The sequence below is a fragment of the Pipistrellus kuhlii genome, unplaced genomic scaffold (assembly GCF_014108245.1).
Source record: "Pipistrellus kuhlii isolate mPipKuh1 unplaced genomic scaffold, mPipKuh1.p scaffold_m20_p_10, whole genome shotgun sequence".
NCBI lineage: Eukaryota > Metazoa > Chordata > Mammalia > Chiroptera > Vespertilionidae > Pipistrellus > Pipistrellus kuhlii.
The window spans coordinates 3,218,371-3,230,898 of NW_023425405.1; the positions used below are offsets into that span (position 1 = coordinate 3,218,371).

At 39.5% G+C, this 12,528-nt stretch overlaps 1 protein-coding gene across 2 annotated transcripts in view; it reads left to right on the forward strand.

Moving 5' to 3' along the window:
* MET (MET proto-oncogene, receptor tyrosine kinase) overlaps positions 1-12,528 on the forward strand; it is a 132,618-nt gene that overhangs the window by 30,725 nt on the left and 89,365 nt on the right. Inside the window, exons 1-2 of one of the 2 annotated variants that reach the window (XM_045576185.1) lie at positions 4,601-4,707; positions 7,153-8,367. In XM_045576185.1, the coding sequence (XP_045432141.1) occupies positions 7,165-8,367 (1,203 nt within the window). In that variant the 5' untranslated portion in view covers positions 4,601-4,707; positions 7,153-7,164. Of the gene's footprint in view, positions 1-4,600; positions 4,708-7,152; positions 8,368-12,528 lie in introns of those variants that run through there. The other variant, XM_036424977.2, reaches the window with a different exon arrangement.

Sequence of the window (12,528 nt, forward strand, 5' to 3'; positions counted from 1 at the left end):
CAACAAATACTTTAGAAAGTTCTCCCTCCATTCCATATGAATGACACAAACATTTCCCAGAAAATATCTAGTCTGACCCATTTGCTAAGTTGAAATAATCAAAGAAATGGGGTAATCAAATAATCAGGTTTTCTCGTTGTCTGAAGATTAAACAGAAACCTGTATTTTAATTAAAAATCATGTTGTGGACAATGGTCCTGTATCTCCTTTTTCTCTTTTTCTTTTTTTCTTTTTTTTTCTTTAATGAAAAAAAAAATTAATCTTTTCTTTGACTTCTCAATCTAAAAAATGGCATCCCCATTTGCTAGCAAGAGAATCTAAAGAAAGTTTAGGAGACTAGGTAGGTTACTAACTCAGGGATGTTCTGCAAGGCTTTTGCTTTAAATAGAAAAAAAAAATCCTCCTTCCCATATTCGTATGGTTTGATATCAAGTGAAATAACAAAAAGCCCATTACTGCCCTGGCTGGTGTGGCTCAGTTGCTTGGAGCCTTGTACTCTGCAAGGTTGCAGGTTCGATTCCTGGTCAGGGCACACACCTAGGTTGTGGGTTCGATCCCGGGTCAGGGTGTTATAGGAAGGTAACCAAATGATGTTTCTGTCTTTCCCTCTCTCGCTCTCTCTTTCTCTCCCCTCTACCTCCTTCCCTCTCTCCCTCTCTCTCTTTTCCTCTTCCTTCTGCTGTCTCTAAATATCAAAATCAATAAGCATGCCCTCCAGTGAGGATTTTTTTAAAAAGCTTATTACTACATTTGTACATTTTCTTGGATTCTAGTTCATTGAGATTTAGTACCATGAGTGACTTATGTTCCAACCTTAAGATATGAACCTTATTTTTTAAATATAATTTAATATAATACCTCAGATTTTTATCTATTCAGGCAGTCCTCAGGTTATGTCAGACTTGACTTACATCGTTTCATGGTTATGTTGCCATCTCTCACGGTATTTATAAAAATTTAAAAAAGTTCTGTCATTTCGACATATGTACATATGAGCTTTATGTTTTTTATTATTTATTTACCACAAGTTAAGGTCAGGAATTGTCATCTTTCTTTTAAATTTTTTTACTGTTTCACTTCATTACTGCTGTGTATGTGCTCCATGTGAGTGATGTAGGTGCTTATGTAGGTGGGTTCCGACTTATGGCAAAAATTGGAACGGATCTCTATTGTAATCTAAGGACCTACCATATACATAAAAGGCTAATATGCTAAGTGTCTGACCATCTAACCAGTCGCTATGATGCACACTGACCACCAGGGGGCAGACACTCAATACAGGAGCTGCCATGACACACACTGGCCATTTACAGAGAAACAGCACTGAGGACCTGGCACTGACAAGCAACACTCGGCTTCCCCCAAGTGGGACACAGAGCTCGTCACCATGCAGGAACAACAGCCCACCAAATCACAGCCAATGCTGCCGAGAACCCATTGGAGATGGCAAAATGTGGCCCACAGCCCAGCCCAGCCTGGAAAATGGTGACGGGCGTTGGGTAATGATGTTATGTAGCAATGCCCAGCTTCCTCTCCCTAGAGACTAGCCTCCTTGGAGTGTCTTCAGCCCAAGAACATGACTTGCTTGATAGCCAGATGGAAACATTTTACACTCTAACCAAATGTATGTGAAGCAATTTCTTGTGCTTCATCTCATTTGATCCTCACAGAAGTCCTGGAGTAGGTAGATAGGAGACTCGGTAGAATCCTGTTTTCATTAATTAGAAAATGGAAATTTAGAAAGCTTAGAAACTTGACATGACTAAAAAGAAGTAAGAAATGGTTGACCTTGAAAATAACTTCAGATTTTGTCACTGTACAGCAGTCAATCACTGCTGCAGTTAAATATTTTACCTGTTGTTCTCCCTGTGTGAGCTACAATAATAATCTGCTGCATGTTGATATTTACTGCTGTGTTGCTGACAATTACCTGAAAGAGATATTGGGGTGCTTCACTGGGCTGGAAAAAGTTTAGCTAAATCAGAAAGCAGGTTTAATTAAGCTATATATATATATATATATATATATATATATATATATATATATATATATATTTTGCTGGTGCCAATTGCACCCATGTGTTTTGATCTGTCATTGTCAATTGTGAATTTGGTTGACACTTCTATTATAGAGAAGGTGAATAACGATATTAAAATATTTCTTCTAATTAATTTCCTTTCAATGTGCACAAATTCGTGTGCTGAGCTACTAGTTTTTTTATAAAGATCATTTTGAAGGCTCCTTCAGCAAACCTGGAAGAAAAAAATAAAGTTACTCTTTTTCTGCACTGCATTAATGGACATTAACTAAGATGCATATTAGTTGTTTTGCCTTCTTTTTTCTTTTGACAGTAATAGTTCATTTATTTTCTTATTATTTTTTCCTATAGAAAATATGGTGAGAAATAAAATATTTGGCTGATGCTTCCAATTTTAAAGATATAACAATACCATATTGAGAAGTGCATTTAATTTTTCTGCCTAATGTAGTCTAGAAGGTTTAGATGTACATTTTCTGTTTGTTTACAGTTTATAGTTATCTTCTAAAAGAACAACTTGCCCCAAATTCTTTTTTTTCCTACTGCTTGTCATTCCCCCCCCCCCATCAGTGCTAAAAAATTTCTAGTGATATTTGACACTAAATTGCAAGGGAATGTGTTCATTTCAAAACAATGAGAACTATACATAAAAATAGCAAGTAAACACCCTCTCTTGGTTGTTATATACACTATATAACAAAGTGCTTTCAAAGATGAAATCTCTTTTTATTTAAAACCAGAGGCCCAGGGCACAATTTTGTGCACCAGTGGGGTCCCTCGGCCTAGCCTGCGCCTTCTTGCAATCTGAGACCCCTCAGAGGATGTCAGACTGCCGGTTTCGGCCCTATCCCCGCAGGCCAGGTGAGGGACCCACCAGTGCATGAATCTGTGCACTGGGCCTCTATCATGCATATAAGATTTTTGGTTAATTCCTTCCCATCCTTTCCCCTCCCCCTTCTCTCTGAGATTCATCAGCCTGTTCCATGTTTCCATGCCTGTGTGTTGAGCATCTGCCCTTTGGTGGTCATTACATGTCATAGCTACTGGACAGTCGTCAGTTGGTCACTTAGGCTTTTACATATATATAGACTAGAGGCCCAATGCACAAAATCTGTGCAAGGGGCTCAGCCCTCACAGCCCCAGCTTCATCTAGAAGGTCATCCGGAAGGACCTCCAGAAGGTCATATGGCTGTCTGGTCTAATTATCATATTACACTTTTATTATTATAGACAATGATGTGAAGATATTAAACCCTGACATTTAAGAGGTAGATGAATTGCCTGAAAGCACACAGCTAGAGAGGGTAAGGGCTATCACCAGAGCTCTGATTGTCTAACTTCTGCTTATTAAGGGAAGCCACTTCAGTGTTAGTGAAGCATTTAAGAGTCTGGACAGATTCCTATCAGCCAGACATGGGATTGAATCTGATTCTAACTGTGTTACTTTTGGCGTGTTTGCTCACCTAAAAGAGGAGAATAATAACACTTCCTGCTTTACAGGATGTTTATAAAGAATAATTCAGATGGTTTAGGCAGAATGCCTGGCATATGATAAGCACTCAACATGTTATTTTTATTATATGATTTCTGTTCCACTTGTTTTGCCCTTTGGACTAACTAGTTTCCTAGCCTTCAAAGCCTCTACACCTAATCAAGTGCCTTCATTTGGACCCTGAAATCATTGTGTCCTTACCTTCTGCCTTAGGTTTCTTCCATATCTTTCATGAACATGAAGAGGAAGTCATAATACATTATATTTTCTCTCAAAGGAGTACTCAGAACTACTAAGCAATCTTTTCTCTCATTTCTTGCTGATCTCAGTTTGCATCCCCTACTGTCGCTATTCTAAATCTCCTCCTCCTCCACCCTGAAGTCCCTAAGCCCGCTGTCTTCATCACTTTCAGCTGATGGTCATATACTGTAATTTATTTGTTAAGGCTTGAGATCATGTGCCCTGAACTCCTTTAGTGTCCCTATGCTTCATCTGATTTCTGAACCTCTCCTCTGTCTCTGAGTGACTTGTCTTATGTTCCAGGGCTCTTGAAAATGCCTCTTTTTGTTCCTTTGGAATGTTGCTCCAACAATTTCTCTCTCCCTCATTTGCCCTCTTTGATTTTCCCACCTCTCCAGATGCTCCTGACTAGGCCATGTGCTCCCCTCTGCCTCTATATCTTTGCACAATCTGTTCTGCCTCCTAGGAATTTCCATTCTTTATCCTCCTTCATGCCTCAGCTCTAGCATTACGTCCAGGATGGCTGCCCTTCCTACACCTCCCCATCACCATCTATATCACCATCACCCATGCCTCCACCACGTGACCATGAGCTTCCTAGGGAGAGGCCCCATGTCTGAATTCCCAGCTCTGCTATCCTGCTTAACCCTTAGTAGACAACAATACATCTTAGTGGAAGGAAGATCTACAAATAAGCATGTGTCTTTTCTACAATTTAAGGATAAACCCCTCTTTACTCTGGTATTGCCTTCCTCTTGCATTCCTTTAACAAACATTCTATTTCCACACCACACATTCCCTTGCAAGTTAGTGTCCAGCACCACTATTGAATCTATTGAAAAACTTCTCATGAAGGTTCCTGAAGAGCTTACGTGTGGACCACATCCTCCTTCTCAAGCCTCTCACCTGGCCTGGCTTCTGTGACTATGAAATATAGGTTTGCTTGATGCCTCACTAAACTTACCTTTATTAACTCCTTCACTGTTTTTTCCCAAGATTTGGTTCATTTGTCTTCTCTTCTTTCACCTTATCTCCCCATGAGCATAGACTCTTGGTCTGCTCAGATAGCACACAAAGTTTCTTTGTAGTCAAACTAGCATCCCAGTTAGTCCAGCAAGGTTGAGTTCTGAATATTCTTTTTTTTTCTGATGCAGAGATGGCAGATACTTGGCACTCAAGCTTCCATTTGCCACTGTCTCACCCAAGATGGATATTGTCTCACAGAAGACCAATGGTGCCTATTTCCCAGTGAGGGCAGGCTCCTCCTCACAATCCTTTCCTTAATCTCCTCTACTGTTTGACACAAATGCTCTGTCTGCTTGGAATCTTCATTCTTCACTTAATCTGGACACCTACTTCCTGATGAGCAATTTAAAAACATACCAGTCAAATATATTCTATATTAGAATATTTTCATACATTTCCCAAAATCAAAATCATATCAAAATCACCATTTTAAACCCAACTTGTTATATCCCTCTGTCTTCAACTCAACTTCCTCCTACTGACTACACTAGTTTTATAACTTGTTCCACTTTTTCCAGATAAACACTAATTATCTTTGCCTTCTCCTTTGTACTCCACCAATCGAGGTGTCAGTTGTATTTATGTATGTCTCTCATTCATCCCTTTCTATTATTTGGTGCCACCATCTTGGCTGGCCCTTGTTACCTGGCTATGGGCTGTTAGAATAGTGTGCTGTCTGATCTTCCTGCTGCCAGCTTCTCCCACCTTGCTCTAAATCACCTTGCCTCCAGATCAGTCCTCCTAGAGTAAAACCTGGGTTATATGGCTCTACCGCCCAAAACCCTTCAATGACTTTCTATTACCTCTTAAATAAAACCCCAATTCCTATAAAATTTAGTAGAGTACAGTTACTTTGATTTTTTTTAGTCCAAAATATTTGGACTTAAGTTCTGGCTACTATATTTACCTTTTCTGTGACTTTGAACTTATCGCTTAATTTTTATTCAACGTGTATTTATTTAATATCTACTGCGTTCTAGACTCGGTGCCAGGTACTTGGGATATAGTGATGAGCCAAACAGACTTGTACTTTTTCTTCTGAACCTTATAACACTTAGACATGTCTCTATTTCTCACAATCATAGCAGTCCTGCGTATAGGCCATGCCTCCCTCTCTTGATGCTTTTAGCATTTGGTTTGTGATATGCAGGGTATTATAATGCCAGGTATCAGAGTTATTTGCATATGTGTGTTATCTCTCAACCACATAGTAGGTTCACTGAAGGGTAGGGGCCATCTCCCATTTCCCATAGTGCAAGCATGAATTCTGTTGTGATTTTTGTAGGCCCATGGGTAGACTTCAGAATCATTATAATATCTAGTATGTTTTAGATGCTCCATTGTCTGTCAGATTTATGCATTAAAAAGGGGAAATAAATAAGGGCTGTTTAGTTTCTATTTATTTTAATGCCTATCCTTCCAGCCTACTACTCATCTATAATTATTATAAGTAGAATTTGCAATGTTTATAACTTGTGTACATGAAAATTTTAAAAACTGAACCATAAATCCACTCTGCTTCCTAGTAGAAAATATTATTCATATGCATAACACAGAATGTTAAAAAAATGTTCTTTTTACTAAATAGCTTTTGACTTGGTAATAAACAAAATACTGTTTTTCCCTGTGAAATAATTCTAGGACTTTAGTCCTGAAGGTTAATTTTATTTTATACAGTTTCAGCTTACTGTTTTTATGTTCCCATGACCTTACATTAAGTTAAGCATTTGTCTATCCAAAACAATAGGTTAACTATAGCTGAATTATAACCATACCTTTCATCTGCACACAAAATCCTATTATAAACAGCATGTGACCATTTGCTTCTAGAATTTATGATTGTTTTGTTCCAAAAGGAAGCTAATTTTAGCCTTGTAACTCTACATGCTCCCAAGGAAACAATGCCTGCTGTGATTTCTTAGAATAAATGCATCTGAACCACAATTCCTTTACTTGACTGAAAATTTTGAATATCAACCTAGTCATTAACCACAGATATTAAACCACATTAAACAAACAGCAAAGGGTTAAGAAAGACATTTCTTCTGTTTCTGACTTCATTGCCGAATGAGTCTAACTTGGTTGCACTATCATTCTTAATACAGAACATTGTTTGCGTCTCATAAATGGGTCTCTAAAATTACTCATTCTGGCTTGAGTTCTCAAATTAACTATGTGGAGTCATGTCCACTGGCACAATGCATCTTTATGTGAAACCAGCTAGAGGTTTTGTTTTCACCCGATGTAAAATCTTCAGTAAGGAAGCTTTGTTTCTGATAGCTTCCCTGGTATAGTTCTTTACATATCTTCTTTGTTCCTAATGACAATCGCTCTCTCCTTGTGTGTGTTTTGGCAGATAAGCTCTACCATGAAGGCCCCTACTGTGCTTGCACGTGGCATCCTTGTGCTTCTGGTCACCTTGGTGCGGAAGAGTGATGGGGAGTGCCAGGAGGCCCTGGCGAAGTCGGAGATGAATGTGAACATGAAGTATCAGCTTCCCAACTTCACCGCGGAGACGCCCATCCAGAACGTCGCTCTACACAAGAATCACATTTACCTCGGTACCATTAACCACATTTACGTTTTAAACGACAGAGACCTGCAGAAGGTGGCTGAGTACCAGACGGGGCCGGTGCTGGAGCACCCGGGTTGTTTCCCGTGTCAGGATTGCAGCCACCAAGCCAACGCTTCTGGTGGCGTCTGGAAAGATAACGTCAACATGGCTCTGCTGGTGGACACGTACTATGATGACCAGCTCATTAGCTGTGGCAGCGTTCGCAGGGGGACCTGCCAGCGACACGTCCTTCCTGCCTTGGATCCTGCGGACATCCAGTCCGAGGTGCACTGCATGTACTCCCCACAGGCAGACGAAGAGCCCAGCCAGTGTCCCGACTGTGTGGTGAGTGCCCTGGGAACCAAGGTCCTGATGTCTGTGAAGCAGCGGTTCATCAACTTCTTCGTGGGCAATACCATCAGCGCTTCCTACCCTCCAGATTATTCCCTGCATTCGATATCGGTGAGAAGGCTAAAGGAAACTCAAGATGGTTTTAAGTTTCTGACAGACCAGTCCTATATTGATGTTCTACCTGAGTTCCGAGACTCTTACCCCATCAAGTATGTCCACGCCTTTGAAAGCAACGATTTCATTTACTTTTTGACAGTCCAACGGGAAACTCTCAATGCCCAGTCTTTCCACACAAGAATAATCAGGTTCTGTTCTGTAGACTCTGGATTGCATTCCTACATGGAAATGCCTCTGGAGTGTATACTCACCGAAAAGAGAAGAAAGCGATCCCCAAGGGAGGAGGTGTTTAATATTCTTCAAGCTGCATATGTCAGTAAGCCTGGGGCCCATCTCGCACGGCAGATAGGCGCCAACCCGAATGATGACATTCTCTATGGAGTGTTTGCCCAGAGCAAGCCAGATTCTGCCGAGCCGATGAACCGCTCTGCCGTCTGTGCATTCCCTATCAAGTATGTCAATGAATTCTTCAACAAGATCGTCAACAAAAACAATGTGAGATGTCTTCAGCATTTTTATGGACCCAACCACGAACACTGCTTTAATAGGGTAAGTCACACAGATGCTCCACTTCCTTGTAAATTATGAGGTATAAATCAAAATAGGTATCAGTCTAGAAAAAGAATACCAGTGGCTTTTTGGTGCTTGGTAAATGGTCTTAATCCAAAATATTTTTCTTTCCAAGAAAATTTAGAAATTAAGTCTGTTCACTGAGTGTGCTGGGTCTAGGGCCTCTGGGGAAGTGCAGACCAAGGTCAGTCACTGCTTGTGTTCTTTCTGGGGCCACCTGGCATAAGCTACAATGTGATCTGCAGATGGCCTCTAATTGTGCTGGACGTGGAGGTGCCAGGTGAGGCCAAGTTGGGGAAAAAGCTGGCTGCTATTAGTGCCAGGCCTGGGGCTACTTAGCTTGAGGTACAGGGCACACTGAGGCCAGAAGCTGCTTGTTTGAGAGATTTTAGGAAAATCTAAGGCATGAGCCAAGACAGGCCATTCATATGGAAAAGCCATTGGAAATTGCTTGGGTGGGCCCCAAAGTTGGGTGGGGCTGCGTCTCAGGGAAACACCAGGGCAGGGCAAACAGTGTGAACCAGGTTGTTGGAATCTCAGATTGGAGGTCATCTGCTAGCTCTGTAGGGGTAAAGGGGGTGAACAGCTTATCAAAGAAACAATGGCCTCTGCCAGCACTTCTGTTTGGGATAAAGCTCACCCTTCCCCATTCCTTGCCCTGATACCAGACTCCCCATTTGTCTCTAGTGCTTTTTAAGCTTCTGCCCCAGTGCTGAGGGAGTAAGTCTGTGCACAGGCCTTTAAAAGGAACTGCCTGGGACTCCAGCAGCCCTTGTTCTTCCTCATCCCTGCTGGCATTTTACAGCCAGAAATTATGGGGACTTTTCTTCCTGGCACTAGAACCTTGGGATGGGAGGCCTGGTATGGCGTTGGGACCCCTCTCTCTTCAGGTGGGACTTCTGCAGTGGACATATCCCTCCTGATTTTTATCTGCCACATGTGAATGTGGGACCAGCCTGTTCTGCTTCTTCTCCCCTCCTACCAGTCTCCATGTGGCTTCTTCTTTACTTCTCTAGTTGTAAGACTTCCATTCAGCCAAATTATAGGCAGTTCTGAATGATGATTGATTTGTATTTTAGTTGTAGTTTTATGTGGTTGTGGGAAGAAGTGAAAATCGCATTTTACCCATGCCATCATCTTGACCAGAAGTCCCTCTTTTGGATCTTGACATCAGGCATGGACTTCCTATTTGAATATATAGTGCTCTACCAAGTTCTGGTTTGGTACTTTTTACCTCGTTGGTATTTGATATTTATAAATATAATTACTTTTGATATATGATTATTTATATTTACATGAAATGGTATTTTCACAAGAAGGATTAGGAAAATTGTTACTTTGATTTAGATATATCTGGAGTTATCCTGCTAGTCATTACATCATTTGATGCCCAAGAAAGAGCACCAAATTTAGAGTTCATTTTGGCTTTAAGCTTTTTTGGTTTGTACCCAGATTTTAATATTTGGACTTGGCTATGGCTCCTAACAATAATTACTAATTATTGTAATTAAATGAACAAATAGTAAGATTTCTTCAAGAAAAGTTGACTTTAGAAAAGTATATCTCATTCTAACAGTTTTCACTCTAAGTAGTAAAGGTTATAATTGCATGCAGGAAGAACATTAAGCATATGCTTGGTAAAAGAAAGTAAGTAATTTGCTGAGGTGTACCAAGGGCATATGAATTCAGAAACATTTGGCTCACTCTTGCTGAAATGTCTGGGATGCTTTCCCAGATAGGAACTTAAAGTAATTTTTTTATAAAGCTAGAAACTTCTGATAAAAATGAATTCATCTTTTGGTGAACTGCAGACATAACTGTTCTCTTTCTCCTTCCACAGTCTTATGAATATATATAATGTGCAGGCATATATATCCCAACCAAGACTTATTTCTCCATGCAAATGTTTAATATATGTTTTAAACTCTGTAAGAAATGAACTTCTCATGAGACTGCTTCTTTCCCTCACTAGAAAATATGGGGGGGGGGGGGGGGGGGGAATGGAAGTAAATAAAAGGACTTTCAGAAACCTGGAATTAGGAAATAAAAGTGTAATTCTGAATAGCATTCTAGAGGAAACACTTTTCCTGCATCCTATAAATTGCTTCAAAAACACAAGTTTAAAAGTGTCCATTAGGAACTACTCCAGGGCTCTCGAGCACATGAGCTATTTAAATCTTGTTCTCTTAAAAATTAAAAAGAGACAACTTATGAGGGTATATTACTATCTTATTATTTATTTTGTTCATGTTAAAAGTATTTATCAATTCTAAAATTCTCAAAACACAGCTGAACTTTGTCTTACCCCTTTGGCTTTTGTAGTATTCCAAGGGGAACAAAAAGGCAGGATTATTGAATAGAATTCAGGTCAGTTTTATTACCATGGAAACATGGCCAAAATGTACTAGCCACACCTGAAACCATTATCAGTCCCATCACAGAAATTCTTGTGGGAAACAAGATAAAACTTGCCAACATAAGCTTCTTATAAGGGAAGCCAACTTTTACACTGGCCAAATTTCATAAAGATAAATACCTTCAAACCTCCTCTATTTACTTGCCTATTTATCTTCTCTGGTTTCTAAAAATGAAAATTATTTCAAGAATGAGACTACTCACATTCTCAGTTTTATATATACGCATTCATTCCACACACACCAAAAAAACAAAACAAACAAACAAAAAAAAAAAACCCTCAGATTGTTCCAGTAATCAGTATATAGTCAGCACAGAGTGAGATACCTGGAGCCATTATTCACAGAAAAAAAAACACAAAATGACTTACAAGATCCAACTAGTTTGGAGCGACTCTAAGCAATAAAATGACTCCATTTTGTCTTGGCAAACTTACTTGGCAAAATATCAGGTTACGCTTCAAACAAATAAAACTGAGTTTCTATTTTGGTGAATAGACTCATATATTGTAGTTTTGTTATTAACATGACAAATCAATCAGATCTCTATTGAGGGATTATTGTGTGCTCTGTGGACAAGGTTAAGAAAGATTCAGCAAATCACCCTACTCAGGGAGAGAGATAACAGAAATCCAGTTAGTGCCATTTGTGCCAATCACACCTAAGGACTGATGAAGTCAGAAGAATAAATCTCATTGTGGTGCATTGGCATAAAGCTGATGAGTATTCTATTGGGACCCTCCCCTAAGACCTCACCTGGAATTCTTGCCTTTGGAAAACAGTTCTCTGCCTCTGGAGCATGCCCTCACCTTTGCCCCTTCTTTCCCTGGCATGCTGTGCCTGGAGCACATCTCCGCCCTTCCCTTCCCTTTTTCTTTCCCCCAGGCACATGACCTTTGCTTTTCTCTCCCATGAGCTCCAAGGGCCTTTTTTTTTTTTTTTTTTTTTTTTTTTTTTTTTTTTTTCCTTTGTAACTTATTTCCTGAGCCCATGCAGCCTAGCTGGCTCACCTTTTCTACCTCTGTGACTTTCTAAATAAACATTTTGTAATGGGGGGGGGGGGGGGGGACACACACACACATGTGGCAGTAACTCCTCTGAGGCTTCTGCCCACTCCTCAAGTGTGAGCACGGCCAAGGTGAAGTTGTCTGGCCCTCCTGGAGCTTCCCTCCATATGAAAAAAGGGTTTATATTACCATTGAACATCAACTTCCTGGTTCATAGCCTCAACCTCCTTGTTCATAGTTTGCTACTCAATCAGTTATACTGGCTGGTTGATATTATTTTTTTTAAATAGATATATTGTCATTTATAACAAACAAAATACACTATTTACAATTAATCTAAAAATGAATAAGTCTACTTATTTGAGATCTGGGACCATTTTTGTTATAAATCTTCTCAAAAATATTGAAACCTTAAGTTTTATTTTAATTTTTAAAAATATTCTTCATTTTTTTGTTATAGTGTATGAATTATTTAGTACTTGTCATCTGAATTATTAAATAAAAAAGCATAATGTGTTTAAGACTGTTTTTCAAATATAAAAGTTCTGACTGTAAGAAGAATTATATCATGTAAACATTTCATCTTTTCATGAAAGTGTTAAATATTGTAAGAAAGCTGTCCTTTCTCATTCTTATCTTTACTATGATGTATTTATTGTAACATAGAAATGAATGGTTATGGATTGCTGTTAATTATAAACACTTCTGCATATTAGCAT